The following is a 24052-nucleotide window of genomic DNA, read 5'->3' as shown; positions in this document are numbered from 1 at the left end:
GTCAGCGCCACGTCAGCGAATCTGCTGAGTTGGAGGGGGGAGGGGTGTTTTCCGGAAAAAAATTTTTTTACAAGGGTGCAATTCAAACAAAATTTTTTACAGGGGAAAAACCGAAACTCGCCCAAATTACTGGGGGGTAAACACATATTAACCCAATTTTCAAATATACAGTCTTCACGTTTTCTGATATAGGTTAGGATTGGCAATGGTTATAATTTCTAATAGTGATTTAATCCTAAAAAATAGGGAAAATTGCCACCTCAATGTATTTTTGTTATTGTATCCTTAAACACTGCTTAGGTAGTTTTTTTCAGCCTGAACACACGTGCAAATGTTGTTCCTAGAAAATAGCCACGCCAAGCATGACTGATGTGTAGTGGCCTTTCATAAATCCTTGAAAATATAGTCTTGACCCTGAACACTTACAATGTTGTTGCTTGAAAACCCTTGAAAATAGCCACTCCAACCATGACTGATGTGTAGTGGGTTTAGATAAATCCTTGAGAATAGCCACGACTCCAAGCATCGTGGGTGGTTTTTCATGATAACTTTCAAATTCTCACTCTCTTCTTATAAATAGGTGTCTTTGTTGTTGCCCTTCATGTTCTGTTTTCCATAATCTCATAAATCATTGAAAATAGGTAACGCTCCAAGCATAACTAATGTGTAGTGGTTTTACATAACTGACTCCCCCTTTATAATTCACTCATCTGATGAATCCTTGAAAATTGTCACCACTCCAAGCATAATAATAACTGATATGTAGTGAATCACAATTTATTTATTTGTACTCACTAATATAAAAACCCTAAACCTAATTCAAATCTAACAATTACCTTTGTGTCCCCCACTTTAATTTCTTTTTCATTTTCCAAAAATGTTACTTTATCTATGTCATCCCTTTTTTTTCAACTTCAATACACCATTTTTTTCATTGTTCCATCTCCTTCTCTCTCACTTCTCTGTTCACTATCACCATTCATTATCCACACCATCAGTGCAGTAACCAAACAATAAGTTATCACACCGTATCCATCTGTCATCACTAACCAACCGACAATATATTTAATGTCAGTTTCAACAAATGAAACACCTGTATATGTTAGTATATGGTGGAGATGGTTCTCATCTTTTAGATTGCGGCGAATTTTTGAATCATTCAAATCATCCTAAATACAATGTTGTTTACAAGGAAATTTTTCGTAATGTACTAGCATGATTTGTTCCCTTTTTTTAAGTTGTATTATTATTTTTAACATTGTATTTGCACAAATAGATTATGAATTAACAGTATAATTGAATATTTTGTTTGCCATCAATATGACCCGTGTGGCAGCACGGGTGCAAGGTCTAGTTTTTACTCAACTCTCAACACACCATTGCATGCATTTTAAGAGTAGAAAATCATTTTCAACACACAATTGTAAATGGTCGAAGACCCACATTAACAGGTGATCTATTCAAAAAATTGTTCAAAATAGCAATAATGATAGTGACATACCCTATAGAAGTAGAAACTCTCGTTCTTCTTTGTTATCACAAATGAGAGATGAATTGATAGATGTCAATTTTAGAAAAAAACAATGAAAGCAACGAATATAAATGTTTGTTGGCTTAATTACAATTTTAATTCTCCTATTTTCATTCATTTACGAGATTTTTGTACTTAAGTACGATGATTTAACATATTTCAAAACGTGATGATGTTAAGTGATCACCGATTAAAAATCCAAATAAAAACTTTCAGTTTCAAACTTTATTTCATCATTTTTAAGTTCAAAATTACGATGGAAGGACAAAAGCATAATGATTTTAAAATGAGACATAATTTTATAAGTAGAAATGATCAAAACTACGCGAGTAAAAATGATGAAAGCTTTAACTAAACCTTGTTTGTTTTGTTTTTGTCAAATTGACACGGATCGTGCCACAAGTTACATTAGAAAAATCCTTGAACTCCCTTCTAAATATCATTGTCATTCAATTATTAAACAATTGAATATTGCTTGGATTTCCACCACCATTGAGAATCTTCAAAGCAAAAGAAGTTACATCCTTGCCAACTATACTTCAAAATTGTTGATAAAATAACGCAGGCATTCTGTCCGGCTCCAGAGCAGCATGAGGCTTTATATTTTTAACGGCTAGGAAAACCTCATTTTCTGTGAACTCAGCTTCTACTATGTTATGCATAGCATCCGATAATCTATCTTTGACCACTTGCACAGCTTCAGTAATTCTTTCTGGGTGACTTGTAGAGAAAATATCTTGAAAGAAATTATTAAAAACTATGGCAATGCCTTCCTCATCATCAAATTTTCCCCATGATCGTCACATATAGATTCCACCCAATTTCTAGATTTTCTCTGAGAAGCTTTTTGATGAAATTTTTTTGTACTTTTATCTCCATGCTTTAACCACAAAACACGAGACCTCTGAGCCCACCAAATTTCTTCCCTGTCCACCAAGTCATTCAATCTATACATATATTTGTCTCATTCCAAAAAAGAAGAAGCCGAAGGTGCCAAGTGATTTTCGACCTATTTCTCTTTGCAACGTCATTTTTAAAATAATTACAAAAACAATTGCAAATAGGTTGAAATTGATTCTTCCTGATATCATTGGAAAATTCCAAAGTGCTTTCGTGTTGGGACATCTAATTACCATTTTTGTCGCGCCATTTTTCGGAGATCAAGGCTATTTGATTAGCGTTTGACTCACTAGTTTATTTCACGACTGAACATTTTTCTTTTCAAAAGAAAGTGGAAAAAGGTTCAAGTACAACATTTTAAAAGATTTAGGGTTCGGGGGTTGGTTACATAAAGGGAAGGTATTAGCACCATTTATGTTCGTAGTACTCTACGAGAACCTCTTGGTTTTTATTTAACTTTTTGTGCTTAAACTTGCTTGCTTTTAAAAAGGAGTTAGAGTGGTGATTAAATAAAAGAAAAAAATAAAGTTTTTTATTTACATTTTTTATTGATTTGGAAGGACTAGGTCCTTTGCCTACGTACCCGTAAGGGATCAAAACCTCGTAGTTCGGGGTAGAAATTGATGTTTGATTGGTTTGTGTTTTTTATTAGTTTTGAAAAAAGTTTTAAAATAAAAAGACAAGTGGCAAATAAGAGAATAAACTTGAAGTAGAATTAAAATTGATTTGAAATTTGATTAAGAAAGAAAATAAAAAGAACGATCATTTGACTGAAAATCAAGGTTTATTATGAAAATATTTTTGTGATTCGAGTGGAATTTTTTGATCGAGTGATTTTCAATTGTATTTCCACTGTTTCTTTCTCTGTTTTGTTGAATGGAAGTCCTTGTCAGAAGTTTTATCCTCAACGAGGCCTCCGTCAAGGAGACCCTTTATCTCCTAACCTATTTATCTTATGTGCTAAGGTTTTTTCTGGGTTTCTAATTAAGGCATAAACAGAAAAATGCCTTCATGGAATTCAAATTACTAGAGGAGCGCCAAAAATTAATCATTTATTTTTTTGCAGATGATAGCCTCATTTTCTGTAGGGATTCTTTTCAAGATTCTCAGACCATTCAGGAAATTCTTAATACTTACCAATCTGCTTCTGGTCAACTTATTAATTTGGACAAATCTGAAATCTCTTTTAGACGAAATGTACCTGATGATCGTAAAATCTTGTTCCAAGGTTGGATGCAAATTAAGGTTGTTGAGTGTCATTCAAAGTATTTGGGGCTGCCTGCTTTTGTTGGTAGATCTAAGAAACAAGTTTTCAATTTTGTCCAAGATAGGGTGTGGAAGAAGCTGAAAGATTGAAAAGAAAAATTTCTATCAACTGTTGGGAGAGAAGTTTTGATCAAGTCAGCGGTTCAAGCTATTCCTACGTATGTGATGAGTTGTTTTTTACTTCCGATGGGTTTATGTGAGCATATTGAAAGTATGATTAGTAAGTACTGGTGGGATAACAAACTTGGTGAGCATAAAATTCATTGGATTAAATGGGAGACGTTATGTAAAGAAAAAAAAGAAAGGTGGAATAGGCTTTCGAACATTTCATGAGTTTAACCTTGCAATGTTGTCTAAACAAGGTTGGCGTATTATGCACAACGACAACTTATTGATCTCACAATGTTTGAAAGCAAGGTATTTCCCTAGAAGCAATTTCTTGAAAGCTTCAACTGGTTACTGCCCAAGTTATACATGGAGAAGTATATTGCAAGCACGAGTGGATGTTATTGAGAAAGTTGGTATTTGGAGAGTAGGAGACGGTCATCTAATTAATGTATGGGAGGATAATTGGCTTACTTATCAAAATGGGCACAAGGTTTGGTCCCCTAAACCCCCTAATTGCGATATTATGTTTGTCTCAGATCTCATTCACCATGACATTCGATGTTGGGATGCTCCTTTAATTAATGAAATTTTTCTCCCTTTTGAGGTTCAACAAATTCTTCAATTGCCAATTTCATTTTCTCAATTGCAAGATGAATTTGTATGGGGTGCTTCACGGTCAGCTACTTTTTATGTGAAGAGTTCATACCATTTCTTAAAGGCAAGGCGTGAAGCAGGTGGCTCACATAGCTCAATGCAGGACAATAATCACCAAGTGTGGAAAAAATTTTGGAAAATGAAAAGTATTCTAAGACACATCCGTTTTTCTTGGAGGATTCTACATGAAAAACTACCAGTAAAAAATGATCTTTTTAAAAAAGGAATAAGTAGCGATCCTTTGTGTGTTCTTTGTGGGGAACATAATGAGACAATTTCACACCTCTTTATGGTGTGTCATTGGTCAAAGAAGATATGGTTTGCTTCCTCTTTAGGTGTGGTGTTTAATTTGCATGATTCCAGGTACGTTCCTTTTCATAAATGGTTGGAGCAAAATATTATTGATGTCGATGAGGATATTATAGTCCATGTTTTGGCCTTGTGTTATGAGATATGGTGTGCTAGAAATAAGAAATGTTTTGAGGGGACTGAGGTTGATGTGGCTGCCACTATTCAAAAGGCACAAAGATCTATTGAGAATTTTAAGAGTGCTAGTACGGTGTTGGTGGAGACACTAAGTGGAGGTCCAATTTTGCCAATATCTGATGTGCATTGGACACTTCCTTTTAGTGGTTTCTATAAAATTAATGTTGATGCAGTAGGTCCGATAGAGGGTGATAATTGGGGCATTGGTGTTGTGGTGAGAGATAATGAAGGTGTTGTTGTTGGTGCTAGTTCCTGGCAAGTCTTTTCATTACCAGATTCAGAGGTTGCAGAAGCTTTAGCTATGCGGAAGGGTTTGGAATTTGCAACAGCCACGTCTTTTCTGATTCTTATAGCAGAATCAGATGCTTCTAATGTGGTTTTAGCGTTGAATGCTCACCAACAATCAACCAACTATGTTGGCTCTATTATTCGAGATTGTATTAGTTTTAAGGTTAGTTTTTGTAGTTTAAATTTTTTTCACGTTAGGCGTGAAGCCAACCAAGCTGCTCATTATTTAGCTAAATATGCTCTTAAGAATTCAGATTCTATATGGATCGAAGAAACTCCGCCTTGTATTTCTGCAGTCTTGACATTTGATTTATTGTCAGACTTTCGTTAATGAAATTGTCTTTATCGTCAAAAAAATAAAATAAACAATTGAATATCTCGTTGATCTTACCCGAAATATAATATGGATGGATGAGATATGCTTGGACCACCTAGGTCCACATTAGAACTTACTTGCCATTCTCTTTTATTAGGGAAAAAAAAAGGGTTAATTAAGTAAATGGTCCCTATAAATATTTAGAATTTTGTTTTTAGTCCCTACAAAATAAAATCATACTTTTTAGTCCCTATAAAATTTTCCATCAACATTTTTAGTCCTTATAGAATTTTTCAACAGTATTTTTAGTCCCTATAAAATTTTTCCATCAGCATTTTTAGTCCCTAAAATGCTTAAGGAAAATGTCACAGGGACTAAAAAGTGTGATTTTATTTTGTAGGGACTAAAAACAAAACTGTGAATATTTATAGGGATTAAAAACTTAATTAACCCAAAAAAAAAAACTTGGTATTCGAAAGATTCGCCGTCTTTCCGGTATGAACAAAAAAAAAGTAAAGAATAATTTGAAAAGCAAAGTAAAGCATATGCAAGTACACGGGAGCCCATAAATTAGATTCCATAATTTGAAAAGCAATGAATTTTTTTTAATTATTAGCAAAATTTTATTGATAATAATAAATAATAACCTCCATTCCTCCTCCTTGCTTAGTGAAGAGTCGAAATGGCTGAGCATCCACTTTGTTCTGCAATGTAAGTTTTCATTTCGTTTCATTCTCTAGACCAGAAGCGGCAAATTATACATCATGCATATTGTATGTTTGGTATTCTAAAGAGGCAAATTCTAGGGTGAACCACCTTGATAAGTTTTTTTTTTTGTTACAGAAAGTTTAGGTGGGTTCGGCTCGGTAACCACCAGGGTCAGGGCAGACCTCAGGGCTCAGAGGAATTTCTTCACAAAGAGCGCTTATAGAGGTACTTGCAGATCACCCACGAATACCGTCCTCACATCGGCAGCGGGAGTCGAACAATACATTTAAAAGTTATATAAAAAACAATACATTTTTATTTTATCAAATTAACATTGATCACATCATGTCATTTTGACACACCTTATAGACATTTACTTGTGAGTTACTTATAACGGCTTAACAACAATTTTCATTTCTTTCTGTCAAAAAAAAAACAATTTTCATTTCTCTATTTCTACACAATTATGGTCTCTCGTTTCATTTTTTAACCAACCTATTATTTTGATCATTCAACTTGACGACGTGTCAACAAATTATGTGAATTACTCAAACACATGATGTTGAGAGTCTTAAAAAACAAGGTGATAAAAAGAGTCACGAGCAAACATACAAACTCAAAAGAATAGCAATTGAAATGATAGGAAGCTTGGAGAAAATAATTTGTTGCCATACCATTAGATTGAGTAGTCATGATCAAAATTTCTCAAACAAAACTAAAATTGCGGTTTTGGTAAAAATAGGACTAAAGCTATCTTTAAAACCTTATTATATATTGAAGTAATGATATTTGTACAACAATTTGTTGTTGACACCTTTTGTGATAGTATTCTTTTTCTTTATTCTTATTGGTTAAAAACAATAAAAAAAACATAATGTAAGTATAAAAGAAAAAGTTGTTCAAAAGTTATCATTAAATAATTAAATAATTGTACAAATATTATTTATCTATATTTTGAGACAATTTTAAAGTTAAACCTTTTTTTTTAGTAAACTACCAAACTGATAATTGTTTTTGTAAGTCATTCTCAAATTAGTCTATGACTTTGTCAATATTTTAAAGTAGCTCTTGTCTTTGTCAAAAGTTTCTCAATTAGGTCATTGTTTTTATGTTTTTGTCACATGACGAGGGGCCTAATTGAGAAACTTTTGACAAAGACAGAGACTAGTTTAAAATAGGAGAATGTTAAATAGTGCCCCCAAGACATTGGTTAAGCAACAAAAACAAGTAATTTTTTTTATTAAAAGTAGTATAATTATTACTTAATCAAAAGTCAAAACTTATATCAAGACAAATTTTCTATTTATAGATTCTTTAACCATTACCCTGAGGGTAGAGCTGTCAAATGGGTTGACCCGACCCAACCCGTATTGGCCTGGTTGGCTAACACATATAAATGGGCTGAAGGGGGTCGACCCATTTTATTCATGGCTGCCTAAATTGAGCTCAACCCAATTAGTAGTGGGCTACACAGCCAGATTGGTCGGTTCGACCCTTATTTCAAAATGTATTATTGCATTTTTTATATAAAAGTGATGCTAAAAACAATAAAGCTGCATATCACATATTTTTTTTGGAAACATCACAAATTATTATCCATCAAATAATCATATGTCTTCATAAACTTAGTTAAGTGGCATATAAAATATCTATTAAATCAATATCCATAATAGATAAATACCAAAAACATCTGTTAAATCAATATTCATAAAAGATAAATATCATAAAAAAACATCCATGCAAAAGAAGATAGTGTTTATCACAACTCACAAAGTGCAATGTTGGAATTTGAAACAACAAGTTATGTCTTAGATAACAAAATAATTACCAATCCAACTACTCAAAATAGAAGACAAAATAAATTATAAAATTGACAACTTTTGAAGTTAAGTCTCTTGAACACTTGATACCGTAGACAATAGTGTATATATTCTACCTTTCGTATATCTCTTACCAAAGTCAACCAACATTATTTTATATTTTTTTTTAGTATTTTTATTGGGCCAAGCCGCAAGCCTGACCCAGCCCTTGAAAAATATAGGTCCAGTGGGCAGGCCCAAAAAGATAAGGTCACTTTTTTCATACTTTTTTACGAACCGGCCCGTACTAAAATAGTTGATTGAGGGGCCGACCCATTTTGACAGCTCTACCTGATGGCACTGATTAGCAAGACTCTTTAAAATATGGGGAAATTGCACTCACCTCCCCTGAGGTTTCATTGAATGGCACAGACACCCCCTCTAGTTTTAAATTAGACATTCACCTCCCTTGTGGTTAACACCGTTGGTCAAATAAACTTCAGAAGGAAAAGAAAAAACAGAAATGTTCCCTTGCAATTCGGTTCTATGAATTTCAACCATGTCCTAGCTTCCGTTTTTCTCACCAAGGCAGCAAAACCTCTCTCAATTTTGTAACTATGCTTTTATGGCATTGTCAATCCTGCCCATTTGTGAGCTGCAACTTTCCTTTTTTATTATTATGTCTTTCTTTATGCTTTCTGCTATATGCGCATTTGTGACACAAATTAACTGGCCAAATTGTTTTATATTGGAGAAGCAACTTATTAATAGTTTGATGTGACAACAATTGTGGTATGGCATCCATTTGCAACAATCAACAACCCACTAATTCGAGGAAATAATCGAAACTTGGATATGAATATCCATTTGTTCCTGTAATAACAATAAGAAACCAAACTTAACAATAGTGTGCCAGTTATTTTTTTGTATGAATATCCGTTTGTTCCTATGATGTTACCTATTTCAACAAAGGACAAGTCCAAACGAAAACAATAGGGAAACCCAATTAGGGATGCTGCAAAATTCAAGAAAAAACATGAAATATTAGAGAAACCGATACAACTATTATAGAAGAAAAGAGGAATAAGTCAGTTGAGAGAAATAATTCAAGAAAGAAAGAAAGAAATATGTAGAGAGCCTCAGGCGAGTGGGAACATGCCAATGAACTTTAACGGACAACAAACAGCGTTAAACAAAAGAGGGAGGTAATTGTCAATTGAAAAATTAATTAGGGGAGGTAAGTGATTAATTTAAAACTAGAAGGGGTGTTTGTGACATTCAATGAAACCTCGAGGGAGGTGAGTGTAATTTCCCCTTAAAATATCAATGGCTTAATTACAGTTTTGACCCTCTAAGTATCAGAAAGTTGAGATTTTGGCCCTTTAACAAAAACAATAAGAAACGAGCCCTCTAAGTTTAACCTCTTTTGCAGTTTTGGCCCCTAGATCAGTTTTAACGAAGCCAATGCACACATGGATGTCACATGTGTAATTTTCAATTTAAAACTAAATAAAAATACCACATGTGTAATGCTTTAGTTAAAAAATTAAAAAAACAAAAAAAAAAAAACTCTTTAAAAATAAATAAAAATGCCAGTAATGCTTTAATTAAAAATAATAATAATTAAAAAAAATAAAACAAAAAACTCCTTCTTTCTCTTCTCTCTGTTCTCATTTCTCCCCACTCTCAGTTTCAATTGATTCAGATTCCTCACCCACGGCCACGAAATGCTCTCGCCTCAGCCACGAAAACGTTCATCCACAGATTCACACTCAAATCCTCTATTTACCCTCAAACCCTTGATTCACGCTCTTCTTCCGTTTTTTAATGTTCAAGGTTGCTTCACCCCCAAATCATGATTTCTAATGTTCGATCTAATTCTTCAACCTGTGTGCGCCTCTTTGGGGGGATTTGTTTCGATCTCATGACTGTGCTGGTGTTTGTTGGTGGAGGCAATGGATAACAATGGCTAGCATGTCATAGACGTGGACGTTTTACTCAATAAAGTTTTTTATGGACTTGCAGAGGTTTAGTTGTGTTTGAGATAGAGGCATATGGTCGTTTCTGATCTGTGGAGTAAGCTTTTGAATTAACCAGTCTCAAAAGAAGTAAGCTTTTCATTGGTGAAGGTAAGAGGTGGCTGGTTAACACATTAAGGATTGAGGTTTATGTATTTTTTTTTTTTAAAGGAGTTTGTTTTTTTTTTTTTAAAAGGGTGAAAAATAATTAGGCTAAAATATGGTTTTGATCCCTGCAAAATAGGCCAGTTTTGGTTTTAGTCCCTGCAATTTTTTTTTATAGCTTTTGGTCCCTGCAAAAATAGGTCAGTTTTGGTTTTAGTCCCTGCAAAATTATTTTATAGCTTTTGGTCCCTGCAAAAATAGGTCAGTTTTGGTTTTAGTCCCTGCAAATTTTTTTTTATAGTTTTTGGTCCCTGCAAAAATATGTCAGTTTTGCTTTTAGTCCCTGCAAATCTTTTTTATAAAGTAAAAAATTCTGGAAAAATTAAAAATTAATAAAAAATTGAAAAAATATTAAAAAATTCATGAAAATCGAAAAATTAATAAAAAAAATTTAAAAAATTAAAAATTCTGGAAAAATTAAAAATTAATACAAAAATTGAAAAAAATATTAAAACATTCTGGAAAAATGAAAAATCAATAAAAAAATTGAAAAAAATATTAAAAAATTCTGGAAAAATTAATAAAAATAAAAAATGATTAAAAAATAAAATAATCTAATAAAATGAAAAATAGTGAAAAAATTTTGGAAAATAAAAAATATTCTGATTAGTATATATGTCGAAATTTCGAAATTATGGAAAAAATGTATTTTTCAAAATTTCGAAATTTTGATTAGTATATATGTCGAGCTTAGGTTTTTTCAGTGTATTTTTTCCCTTATTCTCGGTTTATAAATACCCAAAAGTTCCCGCTTTATAAATACACAAAAATTCCCGGAAAAAATACTAATGAAAATTTCGAAATTTTGAAAAATACATAAAAAACCTAAGCTCGGTTTATAAATACACATATTTTTTCCCTTATTCTCGGTTTATAAATACACAAAAATTCCCAAATTTTTTTTGAGAAATACTAATGAAAATTTCAAAAATTTCGAAAATTTTTCATTAAAATTTTATTTTTCCAGAATTTTATTTTTATTTTTGAAAATTTAAAATTTATTTTCCAGAATTTCAATAAAATTTAAAATTTCATTTTTCCAGAATTTTAATTTTTTTAGAAAATTTTCGAAATTTTATTTTTCCAGAATTTTTTAATCTTTTTTAATTTTTTCCTTTTTTTCTCATTTTTATTAATTTTTCAATTTTCCAGAATTTTTTAATATTTTTTTCAATTTTTTATTATTTTTTCAGATTTTTTTATTGATTTTTCCTTTTTCCAGAATTTTTTAATTTTTTTATTAATTTTTCGATTTTCCAGAATTTTTCAATTTTTTATTAATTTTTAATTTTTCCAGAATTTTTTTATTTTTTTAAAAAACTATAAAAAAAATTATAAAAGATTTGCAGGGACTAAAAGCAAAACTGACATATTTTTGCAGGGACCAAAAACTATAAAAAAAAATTTGCAGGGACTAAAACCAAAACTGACCTATTTTTGCAGGGACCAAAAGCTATAAAAAAAAATTTGCAGGGACTAAAACCAAAACTGACCTATTTTTGCAGGGACCAAAAGCTATAAAAATATTTTGCAGGGACTAAAACCAAAACTGACCTATTTTGCAGGGACCAAAACCATATTTTAGCCAAATAATTAAAAGGAGTTTTTTTTTTAATTAAAGCATTACAGATGTGTCGTTTTTATTTATTTTTAAATTCCAAATTACACTCGTAGCGTCCACATGTGCTAAATTTAGAGGGCTCGTTTGTTATTATTTTTGTTAGATGACCAAAATCGCAACTTTTTAATACTTAAGGAGTCAAAACTGCAGTTAAATCAATATTAATAAAGTCGAAGATTAATTTGAGAATGACTTAAAATGACATAGACCAATTTAATGGTTTAATTTATTTTATTTTTTTTACAAGATTCCTTTGTGAAAGTAGACTGTCAGTCCACAACCACATGAACGTAGACGAATAGAATCGAATCGAATCTAGGAAGAGCAAGTAGGCAAGTACACGGGACCCCCCATAATTCAAGGGACATGGAATCTCAACTCACTTTAATGCCTTTCGCTTTTCTTCCACCGTTAGATAGAGAAGTCAGACCACTTAGATCACGCCACGTGGACAAGCTTTATTTATTTATTTTTTGGTCAAGGACAAGTATTATTTTATTTGGCGAAGAAAAATCAAAACAGATGAGTAAAAGTAGGACGCGAGACGGAACCTAAAATCCTTTGTTGTCGCCGTTGTCCATAATCATTCATTCTGTTATGTAATTTTATTTTATTTTCATTCAATCTTCTTAATTAAACAAACTCATGCATATTACATGTTTGTTTATTTATTTACACCATCTTCATTATTTTCCCTCAATGAAACAGAAACGATTGCGAAGAACAGAGCAAAATCAGAGAGTGAGAATATTGCATGATGCATCTAGAAAACACGCCTTCTTTTCATGGCTTTCACATGCCTGCAGAATGGGAACCTCACTCTCAGTGTTGGATGGGTTGGCCCGTAAGTATTTTTATTTACTACTTCACACATACTCCATGTTATGATGATTAAGCTTGATGTTATTGTGTGACAGGAACGCGCCGATAATTGGCGTGACGGTGCCGTTCATGCTCAACTTGTGTTTGCCAGAGTGGCGGCTGCAATCTCTAGATTCGAGAAAGTCACCGTTTGTGCTAGTTCAGCTCAGGTTGGTTAAACTTGTTGCCATTTTAATTGTTATAAATTGTGGACCCGGCCCAATACTTATAAATCAGAAATTATAACGATGGTGACTTGTTGATTGCGAGTTACATATTTATTTTCCGACTTTATAATTAAAATTAAACCTGTCTCAACCGTGAAAATGATTAGACCTCTACTTCTGAGAGACGAAATCTGTTGTCATTAGTCTTGAACATTTTCAAGCATTGGTCCATGGCCCCATATTAGAATTTGCCTATTACGTTCTGATAATTTGTTTCTAATTATGTGCTTTGGTTTGGTTCGGTTCATGATTTTAGTGGGAGAATGCCCGGAATCAGCTACCGGATCATGTTAGAGTCGTTGAGATTAGCTCCAACGATTCTTGGTTTCGTGACATTGGACCCACTGTGAGTTTTTCTGACCATTTTCAGGGCAATTCTTTGAATTTATAAGCATGCATTGTTGATTGTGTTTTTTTGTTGTTGTTTGTTTTGTTTAACAGTTTGTAGTGAGGAGAGAAACATTGAAATCCGATGATGCGGAGCATAGGATTGCGGGAATTGACTGGACTTTCAATAGTTGGGGAGGTGAGCATAAAGTGTTTTTATATTCAGATATTTTAAGAAGTTCAATTTGAAGACTAATTAATGGAAAAAACCAATGTGATTCATTGAATTGATTATTATGTCTTGGTTGTTGGTTCTTCTACTAATTGAGTTTTATAAAATGTTTAGGTTTAGAAGATGGATGTTACTGTGATTGGAGTCTCGACAGCCTTGTTAAAAAGAAGGTTAGGTTGGTTAAATATGTAATTTATTTATTCACGTTCTAGCTGTGGTAATCACTTACTGATTTTGACACTACCAATACATGTTTGGTAGATTTTGGATGTTGAGAGGATTCCTAGATTTTCCCATTCTATGGTGCTTGAAGGCGGAAGCATCCATGTAGATGGAGAAGGTGAGAGTTAATGCAGTGATTTATTGGCATGCTAGTTATCCAGCTCTTGTGATTAAACATCACTGTCCACCTAAATGTAATTTTTTCATGAATGAGGATTAGTGGCAATTAGGCAAGATTATTTTGTATTTGTTATATTCACGAGTGCCGTCTACTCTTTTGTCTTCAGGAACATGTAGATGTACCGCTTGAAACTTAGATATCCTTACTGAATTGCTTTTGAAATGTCTGTTTTTCTGTTTACTTTAGCAATTTTTCCTTCCTTCAGGAACATGTATTACCACCGAAGAGTGTCTATTGAACAAGAACAGGAACCCACATTTGAGTAAGAGCCAAATAGAGGATGAACTTAAGGCATATCTTGGAGTTAGGAAGGTTATATGGTTGCCTCATGGATTATATGGTATGTAAACTTGATACTGATCTTTTAGATTAAGAATCTCCCTATGAATTGATATTATTGCTCAGGAGATTTAATACAATATACTAAAAATAATGACCATTTATCATGATTTTATAGATTTTTTTTTTTTTTGGGCAAGAACTCTAATTATATATAAAAAAATCCGAAGTCAACATAAAACCAATGGAGTAATGAACCATTGCAGATGCAGCTATATAACAAGTTGCTCAACCAGTTCATGGTAAATACTTATTGTCATCAAGTATGATGAGTGAAACCTGTCTGTTCTTGTGTTGAATCCACTCTGGCAAGAGAATAACTTATGTGGTTTTGACTATGCTATCACCATGTACTTATGAGGTTCCAGATCTTACTCAATTAGTTCATATTGATTATCACAGAATGGAAGTATTTTGCCGCATTTTAGAGTGAAACAAAGTATGGTAAACTTGATGCATTTGTTTCCATCTTAATTCAAAAATAGCTAAGTCTGGGTATTAATAACATGAAATTTGACCTCAATTGTATTTTTATTCTACAAATTGAATCAGGAAGTTGGTAGTGGTTTTATTTTGTTAAGATGTTCTTAGTTCTTACAACTTTTTCTTTGAGGATCTTTATGTCGATGTTGCTTACTTCATTGCAATCTACTTTATTCACACACGAATCAAAATCAAAGTAGCAGATTTTAATAGCAAAGATCTATGTGCATAGTTGAAAATGACTGTGTTAATCTCCACACATTCAAAGAAGTTCCCAAGCTGGGATATTTATTAGACACTTCCACAGAGACACTCTAATAAATGGGATACACGATTTAGGTTCAAAAGGTATTAAGTTTCTATATATTGCCTATGTTGTTATTAAGAAGTATGTTGTTTTATACAGGAGATGATGATACAAATGGTCATGTTGATAACATGTGCTGTTTTGTGAGGCCTGGTGTGGTTCTTCTGTCTTGGACTGATGATAAAACTGATCCTCAGTATGAAAGATCTGAAGAAGCATATTCTTTGTTTTCAAGTATAACTGATGCTAATGGTAGAAAATTTGAAGTGATCAAACTCCATGTTCCCGGTCCATTATACATGACTGAGAAAGAGGCTGCTGGGGTTTTTCAGGTAAACATCCAAATTGTGTTTCTTTCTTTTTCCAGTTATATTTAACTCTTAATGATTGAAAATATAATAAATGAAGTGATTTTCAAAATGCAAAGCCTATTACCATCAGAGTGTATCTTTGTTTCTGTATGGTCATCAGTTGAAGTTTAAGATGTCATGTTCGCGGTTTTCTTTTCTGTGGCCAGATGATTTGATGCTTTCAAATGATAGGCCTTATATTGGTTAAAACGAAGTTTAAGCATTGGTTGTAAAGATGTCGCGAAACACATATCATTGGACGGGATACCACATGGAAAACTATATAGACCTAAGAATTTTTGCTGTCCACTTTGAAGGATTCAGATGAAGAGACTGAATATTTGTTTTTGGTTGGCTTGCATAGTTGCATTTTTCAAGTATTGGATGTAGTGTTTCTTTAATGGAGTCTCTGGTGTCTGGTTAAATGGTAACCTCAAAGGCCCAGTGGTAACCCTATGATTGCATCTCTACAATAATTTGATAATTAGGTTAAGAATTTCAATTGCAGTCAAGCCAGTTTTGTTTCCAATAGGATAGGATGTAATATCAAGAAGAGCTAATTACTAGAAAACGACCTATTGCATTTACTACTCAGATTCAATGCTTCCTCTCATTGTTTTGCTCTCAGCTAATTTAAATTGAACACTGTAAAAGGAATCATAAATTAGATTTAGATATTGGGCATGCAATCTTTGGAATGCTGGTAGTTAGCAGTCGGTTAATTAAGAACAAAACATTCAGTAGTTGTAATAAAATATCCTAATGATGAGACTATCCTGCAACTCATTATATGAAAAATTATATGCTGAACTAGTAGCAAGATTGATTGATACCTGGTATGGTTAAGAATGAATATCACTGTTTATTACATTTCTGAGTGATAAGTTATTCGTGCAACTACACAATATAAACCTCTACTGGATGTTCTGGTGTAATTCTATATTTTTCAGGATGATGGAGCCAAGCCAAGGCTTCCTGGTACTAGACTTGCTGCTTCCTATGTAAACTTTTACATTGCAAATGGTGCTATCATTGCTCCACAATTTGGAGATAAAAAGTGGGATGATGAAGCTATCCGAATTCTGTCTAAGACCTTCCCTCATCATGAAGTGAGTATTTTTAATTTATTTATTTTGGTGTAAATAATTGATTGTCGAAATACTCTTTTTGAGTTGAAGAAATGTTCTATGATATCGTAATCTTTCAAAAACACGTATTGTTTGCACTAACTACTGCAGTTATGTGGATGAAAGAGTATTTCTGAATGAGTTATATTTCCAAGTGATGAAGTTTGTGGCCGAAGATCTGTGGCTCAAACTACTGCTGTTTGTTCTAAATATAGCTTAGAGCTAATGCTATCAATCTTCATTGTTCTCATATTGATTCTTTATAAAACAAACCATGTTCTCATCCAACCAAATCATCATGAATAAGAGATGCATTAGACATTGTATTGTTTTCCACAAACTCGCAAATGTCCCAATCCAGTAGTTTCATTATAGTACTACTAAATTGTATCTTTACTCTAGTATTTTACAATTTGTTTATGAACTGTAACATTTAGGTATCACTTTTGAGTTGTTTTGGATACTGAATGACATTTTATAATGTTTGTTGATTCCTAGGTTGTGGGAATTGAAGGTTCCAGGGAGATTGTTTTGTCAGGTGGAAATATACATTGCATCACTCAGCAACAACCAGCCATTTAGAAATATTCTCTCAACAACTTTGATATGTATTTTATTGGATCATTTTATTAGAATGATTGATTAATTGCTTGGTTCGCTCTGATTTTCAAATGCAACTAGTTGGACACCCGTGCAAGTCGTGTTTCGACGCACATTGTGGTATTAAATATTGTAATACTTGTTGGAATTACAAGAAAGACAACAATTTAAGAATGCTAACATGTGTAAAAAAAAAAATGAAGTGTAGCATTAAAATATAAAAAATCAGTGATTTAGTGATTGGTTTTTTTGACAATGTGAAGTTAAATTTATTCAGAAGTCGATAACCAAAGGATGAGTTATATGTTGAAGTGAGGGTTTCTTTCTCCAATGGAATGAGAGTATTGTAAAGTGTACAGCAAAAAAAGGCATCAGTACAAAAACTAGCAATCAACAATTTTGAAGACTAATAAGAGCACATAGTTGAGAACATTATGGTTTGTTTGGGAGGGAGTTTTGGTGGGGAGGATAACAGCACATAGTTGAGAACATTATGGTTTGTTTGGGCGGGAGTTTTGGTGGGGAGGATTTTTTGAAGGCTAAGTCTACATTTTAAAATATATATTTGTTATTTTTAAAAAAACATTCAAAGAATAGTATGATAAATAATCATATAATATTTTGATCACATTTAATTGATTTTAAAAAATATACTATCCGTAATTTAAAAGAGAAAAGTAAGTTTCTCTTTAAAATCCTTCATCAGAACACACCCTTAACTAACTATGAAGTAGTAAATTGGTATAGTTGCTATATATTCAGGCATGACCAAAATTGCCAAAGTTGATTTCAACTAAAAGGAATAATACAGTTAAAACTCTATAAATTAATAATGTCAGGACCGGAGAAATTTATTAATTTAAAGAGTTATTAATTTATCGATAAATTAATAATTATTAATTTAAAGAGTTTTTAAGTAATTATACTGTACATACCAAACAAAAAGGCAAATTAGTCTATGCCTCTTAGAATTACGTTGCAGCGAACGTTGGGACTCAACGTAAATTAGTAACTACTGTGTTCATATGCATTGGAAATCAATAATGACTTTTGAAGTACAGTAAATGTAAACAAGAGGAACAAATGTGTTCAATGTATTCTTAATATATTTTTTTTGAGTTTCTATGAATTATTAATTTATGATTTTCTTGGGACCGAAAATTATAAAGGATCTCCCGAAAAATTATTATCTTATTATTTTATCGAGTTTTTCAATTTTTTACATTGGCCCAAGTCGGGACTGGACAAATTTATTATTTTAGAGAGTTTATTAATTTACCGAGTATTAAATTAAAGAGTTTCTACTGTAGTTTGTATAATTTTGAAATAGAACACATAAGACCAAGTCCAATGGGGGTATTGAAAGGGTATTTAGAGTTGTTGAATGATTGGAGAAGAGGGTATTGAAGATGAGATGGAGGAGGGAAGTGATGAAGCCATTCAATAAGTTGAAGCCTGCACCGGATTGCCACGCGACGCGTTTCTGTTGGTCCAGGCAAGCGCGTGTAACACACGCACCGACAGGGCGCGTGGGACGCTGCAAATGCGGAGAGAGAAGAAGCTTTTGAATAAAGCTGTGACACGTGGTGTTATCTGGTTGGCTGCCTGGATTTTTATCTTCTTAATAATTTGGACTCAATTATTTCATTGCAAATAATTTTTTTATTTTTTTACCAAAATTCGTGATTTTTTTTTCTCTATAAATAGAGACTTGGATCATTTGATTTGGACACAGAAAAAAAATCAAGTTTTTCACTCTCTTAATCTTATTATTAGCATTTCTTTTGAAGTTTTAGTCTTTGATTAGTAACATGGATCTCAATAACAATCAATTCAACACCCAAAATTCTTCTAATTACCCATTTAGCTATCAAAATCCCAACAATTATCAACACCCAAATCAATTTTCCAACCAACATCCTCAAAACCCAAATCAATTTCCCAACCAAAATCCTCAAAACATGCCTAATTTTGGTTATGCCTCAAATTTCAATCACACATCCTCTGTTCCAAACAACTTTCATCCATATTCTAGATCTATGATGGGATATTCATCTCAAACACCCCCATTTAACGGTTATATGCCAATGATGAATGAAAGTTTTCAGAGTGTTGGTGAATATCCTGAATTTTCATCACAAATAAATCGTGATGGAATGACTGAAGTAGATAAAATAGTCACAAGAAAGGGGGGTTTGAATTGTGACCCTTTAAAAATAACCTGTAACTTAAAAATAATTCTCAAGAAAATTCTTGGAATGGTTAAGTTAACTTTCTGAACTCAGAACGTTCTGAAGTTCATACACAGAAACTGATTAATGAAGTAAATGTGTTGGTGTGTGTTGTGTATACTGAAATTAAAGAGTATAAGGAAGAAAGAAAGAACACACAAAGATTTATAGAGGTTCACCCAATGTGGGCTAGTCCTCTCCTCACAATCTTGTGAGAGTTTTCCACTATGATGCTTGAGATAACTTCTCAACTCCTGCACCTTACAAATTGTGTTCACCTGAACACTTACAACCTGTATTCTCTAAGCCTCAGCAGGCTTGCACCTTGTTGCTAAGTAACCCACTTAGACTTTTACAATTCTTGCTCAAGCTAACACTTTAGAACCCCTAAAGCTAGATGAGACTTTGTTACAATTTGTGTGAAAGTTTGAATGTGAATCAGACAAACAGAAGAAGAGAGGAAGGAAGAAGTTATCTGTGAATAAGATAACAAAGAGGGAGAAAGAAAATTGATGTACACTATAAAGAAGGTAAGAAGAAAGCCTTCAGTGATGATCAATTGAATTGCAAGAGCTTCAAACAAATTAAGTTGTTTTCTTGTATGCTTTGCAATGGTGCAAGTAATGCTGAGCCTTTGATCTCTATTTATAGAGTTTTTGGGCTCATATAGCCGTTGTAAGGTGACCAATGGTGTTATGCCACGTGTCCTGGGCCCCACAAGCTTTTACTTGAAAATCTGGGTGAACATTCTGACCATCAGAATGTTGTTGAGTTCCCAGGATGAACATCAGAATGTTGCTGTGTTCTTCATCAGAATGTTGGATATTCATGATGTTCTTCATCTGGGTTCATCATGGATGAATGTTGGATGAATATCTGGGCTTGCCCAGCACGTGGTATGAGATTTGTATGAGTTTTATCCTCCAAAAAGTAGCCTTTCCATATGCATCCAGTTTTGCTGGAAAAGGTGGGATAAAGTACACCAAATCTGTCTTGGACTTTGTGCAGGAGAGAGAGAGCAGTGGATCTGCAACTTCAGGCTCATGCTTCAAAGAAATCTGCTTGTTTACAGCTCAGAGGTCAGGTTATCTCTGATGTAAGATCTCTTTTGCTTTGCTTGCTAACTTTTCACCAACTACACTGTTCATTGGCTGAAGCATGCGCAAACATGAACATTCTGACCATCAGAATGTTCCATTTGTGCTTACTTTAGGATGATTTGTAAGACTAGCTTTTAATGTAATCAATCCTAATAGTAAGGACATAACTGAAGTGCAGTGAATGCAACATCTAGGATTAAATTCACATTGGAATATTCCTAGTACTTTAATGTTCATAGTCTTGGATGAACATTAAAGATCCTTTTCACATGATTCCTTGTTCATGCCTTTATTTGTTGATAGGCCCATGCAAATGTACTTTTCTGGACCTTTCATTTATGTCAAATGTACTAGCATGTTCTTCACGTTCTTGATGAACCTGGGTTTGCTTATGAACACCCTTCTGGGTTTCCATCAGAACGTTCAGCTTTCTGATCAACATTCTGAACAACCTTCTGAACTAACTTTCTGAACTCAGATTTAGTTCATGAGTTTAAATGTCCTTTGATTTGGTATGATTTAAACATGTTCCTGTCTTAGTAAAACACTCAAGAGCACAAGTTAAATACCAAGGAATTAATCAAAGTCCATTTAATCCTTTAATCATTTAAAGTTTATTATCTTTAAAATTAATTAGGGATTTTGCCTCAACAATGACAATAGCTAATGAAGTCACTCCAGAGGATACAACTCCTAAGAGCAAGAAAAACCAGCAACCAGCATGGAACACTGAACAAAATTTGGTGTTAATTAGTGGGTGGATAAAATATGGAACATGCAGTGTTGTCGGGAGAAACCAGACAAGTGAATCATATTGGGGTAAAATTGCTGAGTATTGTAATGACCATTGCTCATTCGATTCTCCACGCGATGTCATTGCATGCCGAAACCGTTTTAATTATATGAGCAAATTAATACATAAATGGGTTGGTGCTTATGATACCGCTAAGCGTCAGCAAGCAAGCGGTTGGTCGGAAGATGATGTGTTGGCAAAAGCCCAAGAAATATATGCAGGTGGGAAGAATGTTCAATTTACTTTAAAGGAAGAATGGCGCGCTCTCCGTGATCAACCTCGTTATGGCAGTCAAGTGGGAGGAAGTGTTGGCTCAGGAAGTAGTGGATCTAAGAGATCTCACGATGACTCTGTAGGATCTAGTGCTCGTCCAATGGGTAGGGAGGCAGCTAAAAAAAAAGGAAAAGGAAAAAAGAAAAGCAAGGACGCTGGCTTGGAGGAGGTGGAACAGGAGTGGGTTCAATTCAAAGAAATGAAGGTGCAAGAGATGGAACACTTTAAAGAGTACACCGAAAAAATGGAAAAGTACACCGCAGTGCAACAAGAGAAAAACAAATTGAAGAAAATGGACATGTACATAAAGTTAACTTCCCAAGAGCATCTCGATGACAGAAAAAAAAATGGTGGAAAACTTGGAGCGTGAGCTGTTTGGAAATTAATTTCACTAATATTTGTTTGTATTCGGTCAAAATTATCAGTGTTGTCTAGTCCCCAATGTTTACTTTAAATAATTGTCAGTGTTGTCTAGTCCTCAATGTTGCTTTAAATAATTGTCAGTGTTGTCTAGTCCTCAATGTTGCTTTAATAATTATGCATAATATTTGTCCCGTGACTTTTTTCACAAACTTTAATTTCACAGCACATGGTATTCCTCACTAGTTTTTTCACAGCCCATGGTATTACTTTACTATGCATACTTTTTTCACTCCCCGTGCTTCAACTATTTGCTTATATATAGGGACTTGAATAGCATTCATATCTACTTGGTATTGCCACTTGAATATTGTTTAAACTATTTCCTTTCTCAAATTGCATTCATATCTACTTCCAAACACCATCAATGGATCCTTTTGGTTTTGATATGAAAGCCTACTTCCAAAAACGTGATGCTGAAGACACTTATATCGTCAACCGAATTATTCAGCGTCGAAAAAAACTAGAGGAAGGTAGTGGATCAGGTAGTGGATCTCGTAAAAACAAATATTTAAATAGAGATCATGCAGCAGCTAACCAAAGACTCATTGACGACTACTTTGCCAATGAGCCTAGATATGACGATGCAATGTTTCGTCGTCGGTTCCGGATGCAAAAACACGTTTTCCTTCGAATCGTTGGAGACCTTTCAAGTAGTGATAACTACTTCACCCAGCGAGTTGATGCCACCAACAAAGAAGGTATATCACCATTAGCAAAATGTACCACAGCAATGCGAATGTTAGCATATGGTGTGGCAGCAGATGCGGTCGATGAATACATCAAAATAGGAAGTAGTACAACATTGGAGTGCTTGCTTAGATTCTGCAAAGGAATCATACGACTGTATGAGCAAGTGTACTTGAGAGCACCGACCCAAGATGACCTGCAAAGAATATTACATGTTAGTGAAATGCGGGGGTTCCCAGGGATGATCGGGAGTATTGACTGCATGCACTGGGAGTGGAAAAATTGTCCTAAAGCATGGGAAGGTCAATTTACCGGGGGGATAAGGGAACCACCACAGTTATTCTTGAAGCAGTTGCATCTCATGATCTATGGATCTGGCATGCCTTTTTTGGATGTCCGGGAACGTTGAACGATATAAACGTTCTAGACCGGTCACCAGTGTTTGATGATGTGGAACAGGGAAAGACTCCAAGGGTGAATTTCTTCGTGAATCAACGTCCCTATAATATGACATACTATCTAGCTGATGGTATCTACCCTTCTTATTCAACTTTCGTCAAATCAATTAGACTTCCTCAAAGTGAACCCGATAAGTTATTTGCAAAACATCAAGAGGGATGTCGGAAGGACATCGAACGTGCTTTTGGAGTGCTTCAAGCTCGATTTAAAATCATCCGTGAACCAGCTCGCTTGTGGGACATAGCCGATTTGGGTATCATTATGAGGTCATGCATCATATTACACAATATGATTGTTGAGGATGAACGAGATACATATGCTCAACGTTGGAGCGATTTTGAGCAATCTGAGGGAAGTGGATCTAGTACACCGCAACCATACTCGACCGAGGTGTTACCCACTTTTGCAAATCATGTGCGTGCTAGATCCGAGTTGCGTGATCCAAATGTTCACCACGCATTGCAGGCAGATCTAGTGAAGCACATATGGACAAAGTTTGGAATGTTTCGAGTTTGAAGATCATTTGTATCGTACTAAATAAATTACGTGTGTGTTGTATGCTTGTTTGTTGTCTTGCATTTTAAGCTAATCGTGTGTCGCGTGCTTAGTTTGTTGTATTGCATTTTAAGTTAAGAAAATAAAAATAAATTATTTAAAAAAATATTGTTTTTTTAAAAAAATTATTTGTATTATTTTAATTTAATTATAATTGATAATTATAATTTTATGCAATTATAAAAACAAAAATTAAATAAGAATAAGAAATAAAAAGTGGTGCGGTAGGGTGTTGAATGAAAACTATTGGAGTGGTAAAAATTGAATGGGTGTTGAATTAAGAGAGAGAAAATGATGTGGAGTGTTGGGAATTGAAAAAGTGGGTGTTGAAGGTTATTGAATATTTTTTGCCATTGGACATGGTCTAAGAGCAGACACCAAACTCCAAGTTTTCTTGCTAACCCGAGTTGTTATT

General features: G+C 33.7%; 3 protein-coding genes across 5 annotated transcripts; all 3 read left to right on the top strand.

Annotated features, from left to right (window-relative positions):
• The first annotated feature begins 9665 nt into the window (after window positions 1–9665).
• Window positions 9666–17356, top strand: LOC146902042 (agmatine deiminase). 3 transcript variants are annotated; one of them, XM_085734260.1, is made up of 11 exons: window positions 9666–10185; window positions 12569–12704; window positions 12778–12891; window positions 13205–13294; window positions 13390–13474; window positions 13622–13677; window positions 13769–13847; window positions 14116–14250; window positions 15139–15371; window positions 16340–16498; window positions 17015–17356. In XM_085734260.1, the coding sequence occupies exons 2-11, from the start codon at window positions 12615–12617 to the stop codon at window positions 17096–17098; spliced, it is 1125 nt and encodes a 374-aa protein (XP_085590386.1). In that variant the 5' UTR covers window positions 9666–10185; window positions 12569–12614; the 3' UTR covers window positions 17099–17356. The 3 variants fall into 3 exon arrangements, with proteins under 3 accessions (XP_085590386.1, XP_085590385.1, XP_085590384.1); XM_085734259.1 differs by lacking the exon at window positions 9666–10185 and adding an exon at window positions 12353–12454; XM_085734258.1 differs by lacking the exon at window positions 9666–10185 and adding an exon at window positions 12353–12459.
• A 3744-nt stretch (window positions 17357–21100) lies between these two features.
• Window positions 21101–21883, top strand: LOC146902041 (glutathione S-transferase T3-like). The gene has a single exon (XM_085737102.1). The coding sequence runs from the start codon at window positions 21101–21103 to the stop codon at window positions 21881–21883; it is 783 nt and encodes a 260-aa protein (XP_085593228.1).
• A 417-nt stretch (window positions 21884–22300) lies between these two features.
• LOC146902040 (uncharacterized) lies at window positions 22301–23598 on the top strand. The gene is made up of 2 exons (XM_085737100.1): window positions 22301–22779; window positions 22917–23598. The coding sequence occupies exons 1-2, from the start codon at window positions 22301–22303 to the stop codon at window positions 23596–23598; spliced, it is 1161 nt and encodes a 386-aa protein (XP_085593226.1).
• The last annotated feature ends 454 nt before the right edge of the window (window positions 23599–24052 follow it).

This window comes from Medicago sativa, chromosome 8 (assembly GCF_051527215.1).
Source record: "Medicago sativa cultivar Bolivia chromosome 8, Bolivia_mono, whole genome shotgun sequence".
Taxonomy (NCBI): domain Eukaryota; kingdom Viridiplantae; phylum Streptophyta; class Magnoliopsida; order Fabales; family Fabaceae; genus Medicago; species Medicago sativa.
The sequence above is the reverse complement of the archived record's forward strand: the minus strand, read 5'-3'. Positions and strand labels throughout refer to the sequence as shown.

Coding starts and splice junctions, on each gene's coding strand:
- LOC146902042 (XM_085734260.1), top strand. CDS start 12,615: ATGATGCATCTAGAAAACACGCCTTCTTTTCATGGCTTTCACATGCCT. Junction 13,295..13,389: donor TTCGTGACATTGGACCCACT/GTGAGTTTTTCT, acceptor TTTGTTTAACAG/TTTGTAGTGAGGAGAGAAAC. Junction 13,848..14,115: donor CATCCATGTAGATGGAGAAG/GTGAGAGTTAAT, acceptor TCCTTCCTTCAG/GAACATGTATTACCACCGAA.
- LOC146902041 (XM_085737102.1), top strand. CDS start 21,101: ATGACAATAGCTAATGAAGTCACTCCAGAGGATACAACTCCTAAGAGC.
- LOC146902040 (XM_085737100.1), top strand. CDS start 22,301: ATGGATCCTTTTGGTTTTGATATGAAAGCCTACTTCCAAAAACGTGAT. Junction 22,780..22,916: donor TGCAAAGGAATCATACGACT/GTATGAGCAAGT, acceptor ATTGTCCTAAAG/CATGGGAAGGTCAATTTACC.